General features: G+C 46.6%; 1 protein-coding gene across 1 annotated transcript; it reads left to right on the top strand.

The window, feature by feature from the left end:
* Positions 1–18: 18 nt before the first annotated feature.
* On the top strand, positions 19–20,352 carry LOC100195230 (Rho-related GTP-binding protein RhoE). Its single transcript, NM_001140259.1, is given in 5 exon segments — positions 19–318; positions 452–539; positions 17,300–17,409; positions 18,517–18,651; positions 18,764–20,352. Coding segments are annotated over 5 exon segments (732 nt in total). The 5' UTR covers positions 19–168; the 3' UTR covers positions 19,013–20,352.
* Positions 20,353–22,170: the final 1,818 nt, after the last annotated feature.

Below are 22,170 nucleotides of genomic sequence, written 5' to 3'. Positions count from 1 at the left end.
GTTGTAGTCGACACCAGACACAGTACTGACAAAGGACGCAGACATCAGAGAGGAGAAACGGATTTATTACGCTCCGATTATCTGCTGTTTTATATTATTGATGTGTGTGCGCACTCTCTTCTAACAACGTGGAGCTCTCTATAGCGGACTGTCCGTCAACTGACTTCAATGAAGGAGAGAATATCTAGTCAGAAAGTATCTGTTAAATCCGGGATGGATCCTAGTCAGATTGTGAAGTGTAAAATAGTTGTGGTCGGGGACAGTCAATGTGGGAAGACTGCTCTACTACACGTTTTTGCAAAGGATATCTTCCCAGAAGTGAGTTCAAAGAAATGGATGCTTGATAGCTAAATGTAACACAAGTTTGTTATAACTAATTAATACCACTACTAATAATAATAATTGTTATTACTTGTCTATAATTATCTATGATTGTCTCTTTTTTATTTAGAGTTACATGCCCACAGTGTTCGAGAATTACACGGCCAGTTTTGAAATAGACACGAAAAGAATAGAGCTCAGCCTATGGGACACGTCAGGTAATGATCCATTTCATTTCTTCAATCTGCAGATCTATGTTTACTATAGCTCTATGACCCAGTCTCCCCTATTATAATATTTAGCTTAGATATATATAACCTGGGTAAATGTATATAACCTGGGTAAATATATATAACCTGGGTAAATGTATATAACCTGGGTACATGTATATAACCTGGGTAAATGTATATAACCTGGGTAAATGCAGGATAAATGATTTATTTATTGTTTGCCTTTGACTTCCATGATGCCCATTGATCACAGTTGCTGTCCATTAGAAATGCAGCTGCCAGGCATGTCAGGACCTGATGGTCTCACAGTGTCATGGAGGAATGCATGTCATGGATGTCATGGAATACATCTGTTGACAGGGATGAATATTTCATTTTAATGAAACTAAATGATCTATTATTTATTATCAAGTTCTGATTTGTTACATTCTTAGAAGAAGTCATGATGCTACTGTGGAATGCTAGGGATGGACCAGCTGGTTGAACCATTCAGATAGACACCGCTGACCAAATGTTCTATGCTTCTCCAGCCCTCTCCCCTCAACAAAGACACCATGCAGCCAATCAGTAACAGTGAGAAGACTGTCCTCCCTCCAGACAAACTGCTACTTCTGTACCTGGTGCAGTTTATTAGTCTTCTACTGGCCTCTTCCAGGAGACTGGTTTCTAGTGTTGAGGAGTTAACCTCATGGGATCTCCATCCATGCTGGAAGTCTGGAAGTAATTATGTGTTGTACCCCCACTCTCCTCCAGCCTGATCCCCAGCCCTCTCCCTTCCGTACCCCCACTCTCCCCCAGCCCAATGCCCAGCTCTCTCCCTTCCTTAGCTCCACTCTCCTCCAGCCTGATCCCCAGCCCTCTCCCTTCCGTACCCCCACTCTCCCCCAGCCCAATCCCCAGCCCTCTCCCTTCCGTAGCTCCACTCTCCCCTAGCCCTCTCCCTTCCGTACCCCCACACTCCCCTAGCCCAATCCCCAGCCCTCTCCCTTTCTTAGCCCCACTCTCCCCCAGCCCTCTCCCATTCTTAGCCCCACTCTCCCCCAGCCCAATCCCCAGCCTTCTCCCTTTCTTAGCCCCACTCTCCCCCAGCCCTCTCCCTTTCTTAGCCCCACTCTCCCCCAGCCCTCTCCCTTTCTTAGCCCCACTCTCCCCCAGCCCTCTCCCTTTCTTAGCCCCACTCTCCCCCAGCCCTCTCCCTTCTGTAGCTCCAATCTCCCCTAGCCCTCTCTATTTCGTTGCTCCACACTCCCTCAGCCCTCTCCCTGCTTTAGCCCAGGTCTGCAAACCTTTAGCCTCTATGCTTCCCCCTCAGCTGTCCCCTGCCTGGACTGTGCTTGTAACCTGGGGGTGGAGGTGGTGGAGGTGGTAGTGCAAGCTGGGGCTCTGTTGCCGAGTGGGTCTGTTTGTCTGTCTGGTTGGCTGTAGACGGACTGGGTGTCTGCCTAATTGGCTGTAGAGACACTGTCTTCCTGTCCGGTTGGCTGTAGAGGGACTGTCTGTCTGCCTGGTTGGCTGTAAAAGGACTGTCTTCCTGTCTGGTTGGCTGTAGAGGGACTGTCTGCCTGTAGTGTAGTTTAAAAGCACTGTCTGCCTGTTTGTCTGTCTGCATGTAATGTGGAGGGACTGTTTCTGCCTGTAGTGTAGTGTAGAGGGACTGTCTATCTGCCTGTAGTGTAGTGTAGAGGGACTGTCTGCCTGCCTGTAGTGTAGAGGGGCTGTCTGTCTGTCTGCCTGTTTGTCTGTCCGTCTGCCTGTAGTGTAGAGGGACTTTATCTCTGCCTGTAGTGTAGTGTAGAGGGACTGTCTGTCTGTAGTGTAGTGTAGAGGGACTGTCTGTCTGTAGTGTAGTGTAGAGGGACTGTCTGTCTGTAGTGTAGTGTAAAAGGACTGTCTGTCTGTAGTGTAGTGTAGAGGGACTGTCTGTCTGTAGTGTAGTGTAGAAGGACTGTCTGCCTGTAGTGTAGTGTAGTGTAGAGGGACTGTCTGTCTGTAGTGTAGTGTAGAAGGACTGTCTGCCTGTAGTGTAGAGGGACTGTCTGTCTGTAGTGTAGTGTAGAGGGACTGTCTGTCTGTAGTGTAGTGTAGAGGGACTGTCTGTCTGTAGTGTAGTGTAGAAGGACTGTCTGTCTGTAGTGTAGTGTAGAGGGACTGTCTGTCTGTAGTGTAGTGTTGAGGGACTGTCTGTCTGTAGTGTAGTGTTGAGGGACTGTCTGTCTGTAGTGTAGTGTTGAGGGACTGTCTGTCTGTAGTGTTGAGGGACTGTCTGTCTGTAGTGTAGAGGGACTGTCTGTCTGTAGTGTAGTGTAGTGTAGAGGGACTGTCTGTAGTGTAGTGTAGAGGGACTGTCTGTCTGCCTGTAGTGTAGAGGGACTGTCTGTCTGTAGTGTAGTGTAGAGGGACTGTCTGTCTGTAGTGTAGTGTAGTGTAGAGTAGAGGGACTGTCTGTAGTGTAGTGTAGTGTAGAGGGACTGTCTGTCTGTAGTGTAGTGTAGAGGGACTGTCTGTCTGTAATGTAGTGTAGAGGGACTGTCTGTCTGTAGTGTAGTGTAGAGGGACTGTCTGTCTGTAGTGTAGTGTAGAGGGACTGTCTGTCTGTAGTGTAGTGTTGAGGAACTGTCTGTAGTGTAGTGTAGTGTAGAGGGACTTTATCTCTGCCTGTAGTGTAGTGTAGAGGGACTGTCTGTCTGTAGTGTAGTGTAGAGGGACTGTCTGTCTGTAGTGTAGTGTAAAAGGACTGTCTGTCTGTAGTGTAGTGTAGAGGGACTGTCTGTCTGTAGTGTAGTGTAGAAGGACTGTCTGCCTGTAGTGTAGTGTAGAGGGACTGTCTGTCTGTAGTGTAGTGTAGAAGGACTGTCTGCCTGTAGTGTAGAGGGACTGTCTGTCTGTAGTGTAGTGTAGAGGGACTGTCTGTCTGTAGTGTAGTGTAGAGGGACTGTCTGTCTGTAGTGTAGTGTAGAGGGACTGTCTGTCTGTAGTGTAGTGTAGAGGGACTGTCTGTCTGTAGTGTAGTGTAGAAGGACTGTCTGCCTGTAGTGTAGTGTAGTGTAGAGGGACTGTCTGTCTGTAGTGTAGTGTAGAAGGACTGTCTGCCTGTAGTGTAGAGGGACTGTCTGTCTGTAGTGTAGTGTAGAGGGACTGTCTGTCTGTAGTGTAGTGTAGAGGGACTGTCTGTCTGTAGTGTAGTGTAGAGGGACTGTCTGTCTGTAGTGTAGTGTTGAGGGACTGTCTGTCTGTAGTGTAGTGTTGAGGGACTGTCTGTCTGTAGTGTAGTGTTGAGGGACTGTCTGTCTGTAGTGTTGAGGGACTGTCTGTCTGTAGTGTAGAGGGACTGTCTGTCTGTAGTGTAGTGTAGTGTAGAGGGACTGTCTGTCTGTAGTGTAGTGTAAAGGGACTGTCTGTCTGTAGTGTAGTGTAGTGTAGAGGGACTGTCTGTAGTGTAGTGTAGAGGGACTGTCTGTCTGCCTGTAGTGTAGAGGGACTGTCTGTCTGTAGTGTAGTGTAGAGGGACTGTCTGTCTGTAGTGTAGTGTAGTGTAGAGTAGAGGGACTGTCTGTAGTGTAGTGTAGTGTAGAGGGACTGTCTGTCTGTAGTGTAGTGTAGTGTAGAGGGACTGTCTGTCTGTAGTGTAGTGTAGAGGGACTGTCTGTCTGTAGTGTAGTGTAGAGGGACTGTCTGTCTGTAGTGTAGTGTAGAGGGACTGTCTGTCTGTAGTGTAGTGTAGAGGGACTGTCTGTCTGTAGTGTAGTGTTGAGGAACTGTCTGTAGTGTAGTGTAGAGGGACTGTCTGTCTGTAGTGTAGTGTAGAGGGACTGTCTGTCTGCCTGTATTGTAGAGGGACTGTCTGTAGTGTAGTGTAGTGTAGTGTAGAGGGACTGTCTGTAGTGTAGTGTAGAGGGACTGTCTGTCTGCCTGTAGTGTAGAGGGACTGTCTGTCTGTAGTGTAGTGTAGAGGGACTGTCTGTCTGTAGTGTAGTGTAGAGGGACTGTTTGTCTGTAGTGTAGTGTAGAGGGACTGTCTGTCTGCCTGTAGTGTAGAGGGACTGTCTGTCTGTAGTGTAGTGTAGAGGGACTGTCTGTCTGCCTGTAGTGTAGAGGGACTGTCTGTCTGTAGTGTAGTGTAGAGGGACTGTCTGCCTGCCTGTAGTGTAGAGGGACTGTTTGTCTGTAGTGTAGAGGGACTGTCTGTCTGTAGTGTAGAGGGACTGTCTGTCTGTCTGTAGTGTAGAGGGACTGTCTGTCTGTAGTGTAGAGGGACTGTCTGTCTGTAGTGTAGTGTAGAAGGACTGTCTGTCTGTAATGTAGTGTAGAGGAACTGTCTGTAGTGTAGTGTAGAGGGACTGTCTGTCTGTAGTGTCGTGTAGAGGGACTGTCTGTCTGTAGTGTAGAGGGACTGTCTGTCTGTAGTGTAGAGGGACTGTCTGTAGTGTAGTGTAGAGGGACTGTCTGTCTGTAGTGTAGTGTAGTGTAGAGGGACTGTCTGTCTGCCTGTAGTGTAGAGGGACTGTCTGTCTGTAGTGTAGTGTAGAGGGACTGTCTGCCTGCCTGTAGTGTAGAGGGACTGTTTGTCTGTAGTGTAGAGGGACTGTCTGTCTGTAGTGTAGAGGGACTGTCTGTCTGTCTGTAGTGTAGAGGGACTGTCTGTCTGTAGTGTAGAGGGACTGTCTGTCTGTAGTGTAGTGTAGAAGGACTGTCTGTCTGTAATGTAGTGTAGAGGAACTGTCTGTAGTGTAGTGTAGAGGGACTGTCTGTCTGTAGTGTCGTGTAGAGGGACTGTCTGTCTGTAGTGTAGAGGGACTGTCTGTCTGTAGTGTAGAGGGACTGTCTGTAGTGTAGTGTAGAGGGACTGTCTGTCTGTAGTGTAGTGTAGAGGGACTGTCTGTCTGCCTGTAGTGTAGAGGGACTGTTTGTCTGCCTGTCGTGTAGAGGGACTGTCTGTAGTGTAGTGTAGAGGGACTGTCTGTCTGTAGTGTCGTGTAGAGGGACTATCTGCCTGTAGTGTAGAGGGACTGTTTGTCTGTAGTGTAGAGGGACTGTCTGTCTGTAGTGTAGAGGGACTGTCTGTCTGTCTGTAGTGTAGAGGGACTGTCTGTCTGTAGTGTAGTGTAGAGGGACTGTCTGTCTGTAGTGTAGTGAAGAAGGACTGTCTGTCTGTAATGTAGTGTAGAGGAACTGTCTGTAGTGTAGTGTAGAGGGACTGTCTGTCTGTAGTGTCGTGTAGAGGGACTGTCTGTCTGTAGTATAGAGGGACTGTCTGTCTGTAGTGTAGAGGGACTGTCTGTAGTGTAGTGTAGAGGGACTGTCTGTCTGTAGTGTAGTGTAGAGGGACTGTCTGTCTGCCTGTAGTGTAGAGGGACTGTCTGTCTGCCTAGTGTAGTGTAGAGGGACTGTCTGTCTGTAGTGTAGTGTAGAGGGACTGTCTGTCTGTAGTGTAGTGTAGAGGGACTGTCTGTCTGTAGTGTAGTGTAGAGGGACTGTCTGTAGTGTAGTGTAGTGTAGTGTAGAGGGACTGTCTGTCTGTCTGTCTTTCTGCTAATTTCTTCAGTAGGTCTCCTGAGCCTTTCCTAGGCACGACTCTGTGATTGGCTCAGCTTCAGTGGGCAAACACAGAGCTGGTCTGAGACTGTGTGTGTGTGTGTGTGTGTGTGTGTGTGTGTGTGTGTGTGTGTGTGTGTGTGTGTGTGTGTGTGTGTGTGTGTATCCCCTAATGGGAACCCCTCTTTTATTCAGTAGGGCCTCTTAGCTACTGGCTTATCCCATGCCTCTATCCAGGCTTTAACAAGGTAGAGACACCTGAGCTCTGCTCATTACCAGGACTGAGCTGCACATTGATGGGCTCTGCCTCCCTGTCCGCTTTGTTTTCAAGCAGGAATAGAGGAAGGGAAGGAGCATAGCCAAACAGGAGTGGAGGTGCAGCAGACTAACACAAATTCTCACAGTAAAAATGAAAAAGTAAGCTACTGGATATATAATATAGTATAGTACACAACCCAGTAATACAGTATAGAACACAACCCAGTAATATAGTATAGAACACAACCCAGTAATACAGTATAGAGCACAACCCAGTAATATAGTATAGAACACAACCCAGTAATATAGTATAGAACACAACCCAGTAATATAGTATAGAACACAACCCAGTAATAAGTATAGTATAGAACACAACCCAGTAATACAGTATAGAACACAACCCAGTAATACAGTATAGTATAGAACACAACCCAGTAATATACTATAGTATAGAACACAACCCAGTAATACAGTATAGTATAGAACACAACCCAGTAATACAGTATAGTATAGAACACAACCCAGTAATATAGTATAGAACACAACCCAGTAATATAGTATAGTATAGAACACAACCCAGTAATATAGTATAGAACACAACCCAGTACTATAGTATAGTATAGAACACAACCCAGTAATATAGTATAGTATAGAACACAACCCAGTAATACAGTATAGTATATAACACAACCTAGTAATACAGTATAGTATAGAACACAACCCAGTAATACAGTATAGTATATAACACAACCCAGTAATACAGTATAGTATATAACAACCCAGTAATACAGTATAGTATAGAACACAACCCAGTAATATAGTATAGAACACAACCCAGTACTATAGTATAGTATAGAACACAACCCAGTAATATAGTATAGTATAGAACACAACCCAGTAATACAGTATAGTATATGACACAACCCAGTAATACAGTATAGTATATAACACAACCTAGTAATACAGTATAGTATAGAACACAACCCAGTAATACAGTATAGTATATAACACAACCCAGTAATACAGTATAGTATATAACACAACCCAGTAATACAGTATAGTATAGAACACAACCCAGTAATACAGTATAGTATATAACACAACCCAGTAATACAGTATAGTATAGAACACAACCCAGTAATACAGTATAGTATATAACAACCCAGTAATACAGTATAGTATAGAACACAACCCAGTAATGCAGTATAGTATACAACACAATACAGTATAGTAAATCACATAAAATGTTATTAGTCACATGCGCCGAATACAACATGTGTAGACCTTACAGTGAAATGTTTACTTACGAGCCCCCAACCAACAATGCAGTTTCTTATAATACGGACAAGAATAAGAGATAAAAGTAACAAGTAATTAAAGAGCAGCCATTTGATTAGATGTTCAGGAGTCTTATGGCTTGGGGGTAGAAGCTGTTTAGAAGCCTCTTGGACCTAGACTTGGCGCTCCAGTACCGCTCCAGTACCACCCTATGACTAGGGTGGCTGGAGTCTTTGATAATTTTTAGGGCCTTCCTCTGACACCGCCTGGTATAGATGTCCTGGATGGCAGGAAGCTTGGCCCCAGTGATGTACTGGGCCGTTCGCACTTATCTCTGTAGTGCCTTGTGGTCAGAGGCCGAGCAGTTGCCATACCAGGCAGTGATGCAACCAGTCAGGATGCTCTCGATGGTGCAGCTGTAAAACCTTTTGAGGAGATCCATGCCAAATCTTTCTAGTATCCTGAGGGGGAATAGGTTTTGTCGTGTCCTCTTCACGATTGTCTTGGTGTGCTTGGACCATGTTAGTTTGTTGGTGATGTGGACACCAAGGAACTTGAAGCTCTCAACCTGCTCCACTGCAGCCCCGTCGATGAGAATGGGGGCGTGCTCGGTCCTCTTTTTCCTGTAGTCCACAATCATCTCCTTTGTCTTGATCACGTTCTGGGAGAGGTTGTTGTCCTGGCACCACACGGCCAGGTCTCTGATCTCCTCCCTATAGGCTGTCTCATCGTTGTCAGTGATCAGGCCTACCACGCACCCCTGAGGGGCCCCTGTGTTGAGGATCAGCATGGCGGATGTGTTACCTACCCTTACCACCTGGGGGCGGCCGGTCAGGAAGTCCAGGATCCAGTTGCAGAGGGAGGTGTTTAGTCCCAGAGTCCTTAGCTTATTGATGAGCTTTCAGGGCACTATGGTATTAAACGCTGAGCTGTAGTCAATGAATAGCATTCTCACGTAGGTGTTCCTTTTGTCCAGGTGGAAAAGGGCAGTGTGGAGTGCAATAGAGATTGCATCATCTGTGGTTCTGTTGGGGCGGTATGCAAATTGGAGTGGGTCTAGGGTTTCTGGGATAATGGTGTTGATGTGAGCCATGACCAGCCTTTCAAAGCACTTCAGGCTACAGACGTGAGTGCTACGGGTCTGTAGTCATTTAGGCAGGTTACCTTAGTGTTCTTGGGCACAGGCACTATGGTGGTCTGCTTAAAACATGTTGGTATTACAGACTCGGACAGGGAGGGGTTGAAAATGTAAGTGAAGACACTTGCCAGTTGGTCAGCACATGCTCACAGTACACGTCCTGGTAATCCATCTAGTATAGAACACAACCCAGTAATACAGCATAGTATAGTATAGAACACAGCCCAGTAATACAGCATAGTATAGAACACAACCTAGTAATACAGCATAGTATGGTATATAACACAACTCAGTAATACAATATAGTATAGTAAAGAACACAACCCAGTAAAATAGTATAGAACACAACCCAGTAATACAATATAGTATAGTATACAACACAACCCAGTAATACAATATAGTATAGTATAGTATAGAACACAGCCCAGTAATACACTATAGTATAGAACTCAACCCAGTGTAACGGCTGTTGTAGAGAGGGGACCAAAGCGCAGCGTGTTGATTGCTCATGATTAATATTTATTTTAAGTCAGAACACTAAAGAAAAAATAACAAAGAGAAAATAAAAGCGCACAGTTCTGTCAGGTACATAAACTTAACAGAAGACAACTACCCACAAACACAGGTGGGAAAAAAAACCTACCTAAGTATGATCTCCAATTAGAGACAACGAGGACCAGCTGCCTCTAATTGGAGATCATCCCAAAAAACAACAACATAGAAATAGAAAACTAGAACCCAAAACATAGAAATACAAAACATAGAAAAACAGAAAACACCCCCTGTCACGCCCTGACCTACTCTACCATAGAAAATAACATTGTACTATGGTCAGGACGTGACACCCAGTAATAAAATATAGTATAGAACACAGCCCAGTAATACAGTATAGTATAGTATATAACACAACCCAGTAAAACAATATAGTATAGTATAGAACACAGCCCGGTAATACAGTATAGTATATAACACAACCCAGTAAAACAATATAGTATAGTATAGTATAGAACACAGCCCAGTAATACAATATAGTATTGTATAGAACACAACCCAGTAATACAGTATAGTATAGTATAGAACACAACCCAGTAACAGGCCTTCCACTCACATATGGATATAAAGCAGTGGTATTCAAAGTCAGGTTCACGACCCCTAGTGGGGGAATTTCAGTTGGGTCGCCAAATAAAAGGATTACAAAAATTAGAAGTACAAATTATTTTGCTGCCTTGCTCAAGGGCAGAACGGCACATTTGTACACAAGCAACATTTTGGTTACTGTCCCAACGCTTTAACCGCTAGGCTACCTGCTGCCCTCCTAGAAAATTGACAGATTTTAAAGGTTTGTCATTAGATATGTGGTGGGGGTAAAATGGGTGCCCCAGAAATGCTGATGAAAAAAATGGGGTCCCTGCTGAAAAAATGTAAATACCACTGACATAAAGCTATTGAACCCATATCAACTCACTAGCCTAACTCTTAAATAAAGGGGGCAGGCAGACAGCCAATCACCTTAGCAAACTGCCTCAGACACACACCTCCACTTTCAACATCCAAGGAGAGACGCAATGAAAGAAACGTTGCAAAGAAACATTTCAACACCCCGTAGCCCAGCCGACAGGCCTCTAACCTTTACCCCTGAAGGTGAAGGAGCACAAAGAGGACAAATGGGAGTTAATAACTTCCCAGGACATTACCTTAATGACCTCCATTTGGTTGTTACCCCCTGACTGTGTCTGTGGTTCATTAACTGCATCACAGATAAACAGAGAACAAATGCGCCAGGGTCAGTCCACCACCACCTCTTACTGTAGGGAGTCCTGGGAGGGGCAGGGGGATGTGGGTTCCTTCCTGGGAGGGTCAGGGGTCAGTGGGATGTGGGTTCCTTCCTGGGAGGGGCAGGGGGATGTGGGTTCCTTCCTGGGAGGGGCAGGGGGGATGTGGGTTCCTTCCTGGGAGGGGCAGGTGGATGTGGGTTCCTTCCTGGGAGGGTCAGGGGGTTGTGCGTTTCAGTCTGGGAGGGTCAGGGGTCAGTGGGATGTGGGTTCCTTCCTGGGAGGGTCAGGGGGTTGTGCGTTTCAGTCTGTGAGGGTCAGGGGTCAGTGGGATGTGGGTTCCTTCCTGGGAGGGTCAAAGGGTTGTGGGTTTTGGTTTGGAAGGGTCAGCGGGGGCTCCAGTTCCACAGATGCCTGAGTTCCTGTCCCCCTACTGCTCCCTGGCAAGACAAACGGCAGAGGGAAACAAATTGATTAGTGCTGGGGCTGCTGAGTTAGTTAGGGAGATTTCAAAGGGGGGAGTGAATCCCACAGCTGCTAGCCTGCAGGCTCCTCCATATCAATCACATGCTGAGAAGAAGAGGGAGGATGGGGAGGAGGACAGGGGATGAGGAGGGGTGCTAGATACCGGGGATAAAACTAGAGCTGAGCTGGGCTTATCTGCAGGAGCCATTTTCCCCAGGGCCGGATTTGGGAGCACCTACCTCCAGGGGGCCTTTCCTGCAATTGAAAACATTTTGCCATGGGACAGAGAGAAACATTTGCAGTTTTATCATGAGGCTAAGAGAAAATGTTGCAGTTTTCAAGCGAATTTCCTGCAATTCTACACATTTTGCCATGGCTCCTGTCATGTTCATATGCCATATGAGGGGCCCCTCCCCTTGAGGTAGCGGGACCCAGGGCACGTGCCCTGCGTTCCCGTTCGGAGATCCGTCCCTCATTCTCCCCCATTGGTATATTGACCCATCTGGGAGGTTTGGAGGAAGTGGTCCTCAAGGTGTTTGTTGCTTTGTACCTGAGGCATCGATTCAGATGAGACTTATTTCAACAATATTACCTGTTCATTTTCTAAAGGAATACAGTGGGAGACTGTTTAGAAATGAAGGGCAATCAAAGATCCTCAGGGCCAGCTGGTTGCCATCCTGTCTCCTCCCTCTCTCCCTGCCTCCACACACGCCTCCCGCATGACTGCTGTGTGATTCAGCGGCTGAGACAGGATGATGGATTGACTACTAGCGCGTTTGTTGACACTGTTGTAGGCCGGCCGTGCTCCGTGCACGCTGAACGCTTTGAGCCAGCCTATAGGAGGGAGACAGCAGCTGGTTCAGCTCGACACAAAGAGGCCAGTGACACTCAGAGAGACAACCATCAGGGTGATTGACCTTTCAGACGTTACACAGGCACCACTGACATTCCTCCACTGACTTGAATGCAAAGCATCTATTCTGAATCCCAACCTGGATCCTGTGTGTTTCTGCAGTCAGTTGTTCAGGGGCTGCTGCCTGTCCACTCTGGCTTCTAGACAGCTGAGATGGGCTCTGCTTTAGCAAGCCCCCGTGCCTTCCCTTCTACACACCACGGTCAGCAGCCAGCCTTTGTTGCCTGGATCGGATCAATTTCTGGAGCTCGGCGAATTGGAGCCGCATGTTTCACATTCCGGGGACGGAAGGTTGCTACTTGCTACTGAACAAAGAGCCCTTTTGTAAACGCTGAGATCTTTCGGCAAACTTAAGAGGAGTGGTGCATATTTCCGTAAGGTCTTACGTTGTTAACCTGAAAGAAAACTCAATCAAATTAGTTTTTGCATGACTGTGAGGACTTGCCTTAGATCAGCTGTACTGTGTACTTATTTACACTGTGTGACCTGGGTAACTGAATCATTTACACTGTGTGACCTGGGTAACTGAATCATATAGACTGTGTGACCTGGGTAACTGAATCATTTACACTGTGTGACCTGGGGTAACTGAATCATATACACTGTGTGACCTGGGTAACTGAATCATTTACACTGTGTGACCTGGGGTAACTGAATCATATAGACTGTGTGACCTGGGTAACTGAATCATTTACACTGTGTGACCTGGGTAACTGAATCATTTACACTGTGTGACCTGGGTAACTGAATCATTTACACTGTGTGACCTGGGTAACTGAATCATATAGACTGTGTGACCTGGGGTAACTGAATCATATAGACTGTGTGACCTGGGGTAACTGAATCATTTACACTGTGTGACCTGGGTAACTGAATCATTTACACTGTGTGACCTGGGTAACTGAATCATTTACACTGTGTGACCTGGGTAACTGAATCATATAGACTGTGTGACCTGGGTAACTGAATCATATAGACTGTGTGACCTGGAGTAACTGAATCATTTACACTGTGTGACCTGGGGTAACTGAATCATTTACACTGTGTGACCTGGGGAACTTAATCATTTACACTGTGTGACCTGGGTAACTGAATCATATAGACTGTGTGACCTGGAGTAACTGAATCATATAGACTCGTGTGACCTGGGGTAACTGAATCATTTACACTGTGTGACCTGGGGAACTGAATCATTTACACTGTGTGACCTGGGGTAACTGAATCATTTACACTGTGTGACCTGGGTAACTGAATCATTTACACTGTGTGACCTGGCTAACTGAATCATCTCTCTCTCTCTCTCTCTCTCTCTCTCTCTCTCTCTCTCTGTCGTTGTTCACCTCTCACATTGACACACACTCCTTGCATTAGGGCCTTTTTCTTAAGTGGCATGCTTGAGGTTGATGGGATTCAGAGGTCTGGCAGCAGGACTTGAGGTTGATGGGATTCAGAGGTCTGGCAGCAGGACTTGAGGTTGATGGGATTCAGAGGTCTGGCAGCAGGACTTGAGGTTGATGGGATTCAGAGGTCTGGCAGCAGGACGAGGTTGGGGCAGAGGTCTGGCAGCAGGACTTGAGGTTGATGGGATTCAGAGGTCTGGCAGCAGGACTTGAGGTTGATGGGATTCAGAGGTCTGGCAGCAGGACTGAGGGAGGCGGGTCGGCGCGGCTGGGGAGGGATCGAGGCGGCAGCGGCTGGGTTGGGGCAGAGGTCGGCAGCGGCTCGGAAGGGCGTGGGCTGCTGTGGGTCCACACAGGGCTCCACTCAGCTGTCAGCTCAGCTGGCACCCTATTCCCTATGAAGTGCACTCGAGGTCCATCAGCAAATGGGGTACCATTTGGGACGCACACTAAGACTTAGAGCTCTGTGGTCAGGCCTCTCTCTCTCTGCTTCGTCTGTCACTGAGGGCTGAAGAGAGAGACAGGGAGCATGTTTCAGCAGCTGCCTACTCCCCTAATCTGTCTGTCTGTCTGTCTGTCTGTCTGTCTGTCTGTCTGTCTGTCTGTCTGTCTGTCTGTCTGTCTGTCTGTCTGTCTGTCTGTCTGTCTGTCTGTCTGTCTGTCTGTGAGATGTATTGAAAAATAGAGATGAAGGGAGCAAGAGAAAAGGAGAGAGACAGAGAAGGAGAGAGAGAAGAGAACAAAAGAGGTAGAACAGTGGGTGTCTGCCTTCCTCTCAGATTAATGTCCTGAGGGGAACAAGGACGGAGCAGAAACTAATGAGGTGATAGTCAACAGGACTTTGTCCTTGGGGGGGGGGGGGGGGGGGGGGGAATGGGCACCAGCTGGGCACCAGCTGGGCACCAGGAGATGTCCTCACAGGGGTTCAGATCCATCTGGGATGAAACAGACACATAGCAGCATCCTCCTAATACACTTCCATAAGGAAGGAACAGCTATTTATGGCTGAGGAAAACACCCAAATACACTCCACTGATTGTCCTGGGATAGCCATGAACTTATTGTGAAGTTTTGAATCTGTCTTCTATAGAACTACTAACAGCATGACCCTTAGCAGCAACCTCATCCTCTATGAAATAACATTGAAAATTGCCCCCAGATTTCCTGTGGAGGGAGGTTTTGTCAGTATTCTGAATGTTGCCCCCAGATTTCCTGTGGAGGGAGGGTTTGTCAGCATTCTGAATGTTGCCCCCAGATTTCCTGTGGAGGGAGGGTTTGTCAGCATTCTGAATGTTGCCCCCAGATTTCCTGTGGAGGGAGGGTTTGTCAGTATTCTGAATGTTGCCCCCAGATTTCCTGTGGAGGGAGGGTTTGTCAGTATTCTGAATGTTGCCCCCAGATTTCCTGTGGAGGGAGGGTTTGTCAGTATTCTGAATGTTGCCCCCAGATTTCCTGTGGAGGGAGGGTTTGTCAGTATTCTGAATGTTGCCCCCAGATTTGCTGTGGAGGGAGGGTTTGTCAGTATTCTGAATGTTGCCCCCAGATTTGCTGTGGAGGGAGGGTTTGTCAGTATTCTGAATGTTGCCCCCAGATTTCCAGTGGAGGGAGGGTTTGTCAGTATTCTGAATGTTGCCCCCAGATTTCCTGTGGAGGGAGGGTTTGTCAGTATTCTGAATGTCTGCCCCAGATGTGGCTGTGTGTCAGGGAGTGATTATAGGACTTCCAGTAAATATGTGAAACATGTCCTGTCTGCAGTTCCTCTCCATTGTGGACTGAGCAGCAGACTTCCTGTACAGTAACTGATGTTCCCCATCCTCAATGTCCTCTAATGATCCTTACCGGATCCTCAACATCCTCTAACTGATCCTTACCCCCATCCTCAACATCCTCTAACTGATCCTTAACCCCATCCTCAACATCCTCTAACTGATCCTTACCCCATCCTCAACATCCTCTAACTGATCCTTACCCCCATCCTCAACATCCTCTAACTGATCCTTACCCTCATCCTCAACATCCTCTAACTGATCCTTACCCTCATCCTCAACATCCTCTAACTGATCCTTACCCCCATCCTCAACATCCTCTAACTGATCCTTACCCTCATCCTCAACATCCTCTAACTGATCCTTACCCTCATCCTCAACATCCTCTAACTGATCCTTACCCCCATCCTCAACATCCTCTAACTGATCCTTACCCCCATCCTCAACATCCTCTAACTGATCCTTAACCCCATCCTCAACATCCTCTAACTGATCCTTACCCCATCCTCAACATCCTCTAACTGATCCTTACCCCCATCCTCAACATCCTCTAACTGATCCTTAACCCCATCCTCAACATCCTCTAACTGATCCTTACCCCATCCTCAACATCCTCTAACTGATCCTTACCCCCATCCTCAACATCCTCTAACTGATCCTTACCCTCATCCTCAACATCCTCTAACTGATCCTTACCCCATCCTCAACATCCTCTAACTGATCCTTAACCCCATCCTCAACATCCTCTAACTGATCCTTACCCCATCCTCAACATCCTCTAACTGATCCTTACCCCCATCCTCAACATCCTCTAACTGATCCTTACCCCCATCCTCAACATCCTCTAACTGATCCTTACCCTCATCCTCAACATCCTCTAACTGATCCTTAACCCCATCCTCAACATCCTCTAACTGATCCTTACCCCATCCTCAACATCCTCTAACTGATCCTTACCCTCATCCTCAACATCCTCTAACTGATCCTTACCCTCATCCTCAACATCCTCTAACTGATCCTTACCCTCATCCTCAACATCCTCTAACTGATCCTTACCCTCATCCTGCCCTCTTAAGGCCAGCTTTGCAGTAGCTATAGAGAGAAACCCTGGCCTGGGTGCGTCTGAAATTACACACTATTCCCTGTATAGTGCACCTATAGAGAGCACTCTGGTCAAAAGTAGTGCACGATATATGGAATAGGGTGTGTGGCAGGGCAGGAGGACGATGAATGGATGTTGATCCAGCTAGATCGGCTTCTTCCAGATACTGCATTCCTTCCTGTGTGTGGGTGGGTGTGTGTGGTGGCTTCCTCCGGGCATGTGGGAAAAGACCTCCCAAGAGTCCCAGCCACTTTAGACATGAAAATCTAAATTCCCCGGATTCTTTGGCAGCGGGGCTTTGTTACATGTGGGTAGCCCTAGACTTTAGTTTCCACAGCTGCTCACGTGACCCGGTCTCTCACCTTGATGTAAGCCTAAACCCCTCACCACTAAGCTGTCACAGAGATAGGGGAGGAGGGAGGGAGAGAGGGATGAAGGGAGGTTGGGATGGAGAGAGTGAAAGAGAGAGGCGTTTTCCTACACATGGTCTCAGTTTAAGGGGTTGGCATGGTTTTCTAGGTTTCTGCTTTCTCTGGCACTCTGGTCTGTCTCAAGAGAGAAGTAACCTAGTCCTCAAACTCAAAAACAACATATTGCTGCAGTCAGTTGATGTTCTTCCAGTGTGTATTATCTTGATGCTAATGACTGTGTCCTTCGCTGTTGAGAAATGGTCTTTCATCACCAAAACATCTTCTTCTCAATGACTATTGGATTTCCTGTGTGACTTTCAGGCAAAATCTGTCAATTTCTGGTTTGGACAGGTTTGGTTGGCCCATAGAATGCTCAATGTATCCATGTGTGTTTTTTTACTCTGTCTCAATCTCTTACATCCACAGGAGGAGTGTTAGTTCTCTGTGTATTGTGTGAGTTGTAGTTCTCTGTGTATTGTGTGAGTTGTATTGTGTGAGTTGTAGTTCTCTGTGTATTGTGTGAGTTGTAGATTTCTGTGTATTATGTGAGTTGCATTGTGTGAGTTGTCGTTTTCTGTGTATTGTGTGAGTTGTAGTTCTCTGTGTATTCTGTGAGTTGTAGTTCTATGTGTATTGTGTGAGTTGTAGTTCTCTGTGTATTGTGTGAGTTGTAGTTGTCCGTGTGCTGACCTGTGCTTTGTCCTGTTGTTTCAGGGTCTCCATACTATGACAACGTGAGGCCTCTCTCCTACCCAGACTCAGACGCTGTCCTTATCTGTTTTGATGTCAGCCGTCCTGACACACTCGACAGTGTAATAAAGAAGGTGTGTACCACAGGAGGTTGGTGGCACCTTAATTGGGGAGGACAGGCTTGTGATAATGGTTGGAGTGGAATGGGTGGAACGGTATCAAATACATCAAGCACATGGTTTCCAGGTGTTTGATACCATTCTATTGGCTCAGTTCCAGCCATTTTTATGGTCCGTCCTCCACTTGTGTACCTACCATTCGTCAACCTCTACAGCCTTTAGAATATGGACCTTCATGTGTTTTGTCTTTTACCTCACTTGAAAACTACATGTCCAGTTTTCATTCAATGAATTCATTTAATATCCTTTTCACTTGACCTCCCCCAGAACGTTTTCCCAGTAATTTCCAGTTTTTCCCAGTAATTTCCTGTTTTTTCCACTTAGCCCACTTAAACATCTAGAGAGTTGAGGTACAGACAGAGGTCGTAATGGGTTAGGGGGCGTGGGTGGGGGGGCGGGGGGGGGGGCTGGCCTCGATGTGACTCTGCTATGGAAAAAAAAAACATGAGAAGGTTCCGTTCCAAAACAGAGTTCCTTCCTTCCTCTTGGCCAGTTCAAACAATCACCTGTCTGTACAACACTGAACATGATCCCTCAATGTCCAGTCAGCCAGTCAGCCAGCCAGCCAGCCAAACACTCCTTGTTCTACAGACTGCATTAGTAGCAGATTATATCCACTGATTAAAGGCCATTGATCCCAGAGTGTTTATTGTGTTTGAGAGGAAACGTGAAGGATTATCTCTGGCCTTAAAGCCTCCGATACTGCATTCCTTCCTGGGTTCAACGCCATGTGATGCAGCATGGTGACTGGAAACAGGAAGTGGCTTTGTCCTTCAGAAGGAGAGGGCTCAGGTTCTGTCTGAAAAAAGTGTACAAGCCGTCAAATACTTGATACCTCCAGTCCTTGATTCCTCAATTACTCTCTCTCAAAATCCATTGGAGGAGAGGCTCCAAGGTCCCTCCTCTTGTACCTCCTCCTCCTCCAATGAGCTTTGAGAGGGAGGCGAGGAATTGAGGAATCAAGGACAGGAGGAGGCAAGTATTTGATGGCTAGTCTGGACTAGCTCCCATTCTGTCTGGTCCTGTCCGCCCAGTCTCAATGACTTTCTCTGTCCTCCACAGTGGAAAGGGGAGATCCAGGAGTTCTGTCCTAACACCAAGATGCTCCTGGTGGGCTGCAAATCGGACCTGCGCACCGACCTGTCCACGCTGGTGGAGCTATCCAATCACAGACAGATGCCTGTGTCATATGATCAGGTACGATGGTTGTAGAGTACATTTTCTTCAGATTTTGTGTCACTTCCATTTCAATTCAGTCAATTCAGGAAGTAAACTGAAATTCCAATTCCAATGTGTTTTCTTTCTACAGGGTTCCAACATGGCCAAACAGATCTCAGCCCCCTACATCGAGTGCTCAGCCCAGCAGTCAGAGAACAGCGTCAGGGACATTTTCCACGTGGCCACCTTGGCCTGCGTCAACAAGAACAACAAGAACGTCAAACGCAACAAATCTACCAGAGGCAACAAAAGGATCTCGCACATGCCCACTAGGCCCGACCTCGCGGCGGTAGCGTCAGACCTGCGGAAGGACAAAGCAAAGAGTTGCAGTGTCATGTGACCTGGTGGGCAGGGTCACGACCCTCAGGAGTGGGTTTGTAGGCTGGGATTGAAGCATGCAGTGAGGACAGGGCTTAAAGGTCAGAGCATAGTGCATTTTGGGACATTAGAGGGTGTGGCCCTTCCCTTCCTGCACTTTAAAGCCCTTGGCTTGCTGTCCTGGGGTGGAGTTTTTTATATGCATCATACAATGTAAGTGTAGATGAAATCCACCGTATCAATGACAACACAATAGTCTTTCAGTGTAGCCTGTCTGTCTACCCATCCTCTCCCTTACATATCTTTTACCAGAAGAGGAAGCTATCTCTGCTTTGGGCCAATTAGCTGCCTTCCTTCCGGCGGCTTCCCGGGAGGTAGTAACACTGTTCCTCTTAGAGCTGGACAAGGAAGGGGTCATGGCCTTTCAAAGGAAATTAGCATTTCCACAGGAAGTGATGTCACGTAGGAAAAGTTGAACGAGTCCCGGACGTTTTTCTAAGGACTTCAGAAAGGATGTGAACAAGAGATCCACGCTGTACATGTAACTGTAAAGGATGATGGGCTCACCCCGGTCTGTACAGCTGACTCCATTACCAGGAGAGACTGCAGCGGTGCCCTCTGGAACGCTGAAGACGAGCGGCCATCTTGCACTGGATCAAAGATCTGGAAGTGACATGACACTGCGCACACAGCACATCACTGTGGATTCCATCAGCTTGTTTGTTTCTCTTCCCCCTTCTTGTGGTTGCAAGTCAAGTGTTTCCTGACCTAATGGTCCGGTTGTTCCAGTCATCTCTTTCCTGTATTTTGTAGAATTTACTGTAAGCCCATATCATTTAAACCAATGACCGTTGACATCCTAGGACTTCTGATCTGGTTGGCGTAATGATAGACAGGTTATTGTGATGTGATGCTGAACAGTTTATGGACATGCCCTTTCAGCTATGCAACACCTTCTGAATCTGCTCTCAGCAAGGGAGGGGAAGGAAATAAACAAATGAAGCATGACTTTGGTTGAAGGACGTTGTTCACTGGATATGTCTAAAGTATAAATGCACTTTTTAAAGATCAAGACTTCGCTAAAAAGCGCCATGAATTCTGGTATATTCCAATGCCTTTATTAAACTCGCGATGCTTTTCAAGTGTTTTCAGAACAGCTTCTCCTAGAGCAGTATCATCATCTAGCCTGCTAATGCTTTCTGTTCCTGGAATGAATGAAAAGAAAGAAACGGTTGTTTGTTGTGTCATTAGGTCATCATCTCCCTTTTTTTATGTAAATGTCTGTGTCCCGTTGATGTTGCTACAATATTTATTGAGTTAGATATTTTCCCTTTCAAATAAAATAAAAATTAAGAAAAATAACACAGAACAATTGTTTTTTTTCATCACATTGCATGACATGTTTAAAGTAAAATGTCATTCAGTTCCACAGACAAAGGTCTCTGTCTCGTTGGCTGTTCTTGACTTTCCCCCTGTAGGCATGTTATACATACATTTAATTGATGTCGCAAAACAAAGTTGTGGTAGAAACATATAGGCTTGCTTCAGGAGATGGAGTGAGTGTCATAACTTGAATTAAACCCAATGTCACACAGATGAGCTCAAATCAAATATCCTGGGGGCTGTCAGCCTAGAACACAACAAACTGTTTCCTCTTCAATATACAACCCAGACAAACTGTTTTGTTTCAAATTGCACCCAATAAATCAAAGTGTCATGAGAATGTGGCGGCAGCGTAGCCTAGTGGTTAGAGTGTTGGACTAGTAACTGAAAGGTTGCAAGTTCAAATCCCTGAGCTGACAAGGTACAAATCTGTCGTTCTGCCCCTGAACAAGGCAGTTAGACCCACTGTTCCTAGGCCATCATTGAAAATAAGAATTTGTTCTTAACTGACTTCCATAGTTAAATAAAGGCAAAATTAACATTTTTGTACATAACTCACCCAGAATCTGGGTAAAAAAAAATGTCATTGAGATGTATGATATTATCACCAATATGTCCGTGGTGAGTGATGAATACCTGTGGTGGTTGAGGGAATACAACAACAATAATGCTGCTTGACATTGTGGATGTTTAGGATCAATCAAAGTGCAGATAATGGACTAGCTAGATCATTTGTAGCCTGTAACACCCTGTAGCTCTGCAAATGAACAACAATCTACAGTATTTCATTACAGCCACAAGAAGCAATTGTAGATTAATAATGGTTATAGACATTGGCTCCTTAGTTCCTTCCCAATGCTTGCAATATTTCCATGTCTATCGAAGTCGTAGGGGCCCCAGACTGGGGTAAGGCTGGAACGCCAGACTGGGGTAAGGGTGAAACACCAGACTGGGGTAAGAGTTGAACACCAGACTGGGGTAAGGGTTGAACACCAGACTGGGGTAAGAGTTGAACACCAGACTGGGGTAAGAGTTGAACACCAGACTGGGGTAAGGGTTGAACACCAGACTGGGGTAAGGGTTGAACACCAGAGTGGGGTAAGAGTTGAAACACCAGACTGGGGTAAGGGATGAACACCAGACTGGGGTAAGGGATGAACACCAGACTGGGGAAAGGATGAACATTAGACTGGGGTAAGGATGAACATTAGACTGGGGTAAGGATGAACACCAGACTGGGGTAAGGGATGAACACCAGACTGGGGTAAGGATGAACACCAGACTGGGGAAAGGATGAACACCAGACTGGGGTAAGGCTGAACATTAGACTGGGGTAAGGATGAACACTAGACTGAGGTAAGGATGAACACCAGACTGGGGTAAGGATGAACATTAGACTGGGGTAAGGATGAACACTAGACTGGGGTAAGGATGAACACCAGACTGGGGTAAGGTTGAACACCAGACTGGGGTAAGGGTGAAACACTCAGACTGGGGTAAGAGATGAACACCAGACTGGGGTAAGGGTTGAACACCAGAGTGGGGTAAGGGTTGAACACCAGACTGGGGTAAGGGTTAAACACCAGACTGGGGTAAGGGTGGAACACCAGACTGGGGTAAGGGTGGAACACCAGACTGGGGTAAGGGTTGAACACCAGACTGGGGTAAGGGTTAAACACCAGACTGGGGTAAGGGTTAAACACCAGACTGGGGTAAGGGTTAAACACCAGACTGGGGTAAGAGTTAAACACCAGACTGGGGTAAGGGTTAAACACCAGACTGGGGTAGGGGTTGAAC

The sequence above is a fragment of the Salmo salar genome, chromosome 16 (genome assembly GCF_965601325.2).
Source record: "Salmo salar chromosome 16, fSalSal1, whole genome shotgun sequence".
NCBI classification, from domain to species: domain Eukaryota; kingdom Metazoa; phylum Chordata; class Actinopteri; order Salmoniformes; family Salmonidae; genus Salmo; species Salmo salar.
The sequence above is the reverse complement of the archived record's forward strand: the minus strand, read 5'-3'. Positions and strand labels throughout refer to the sequence as shown.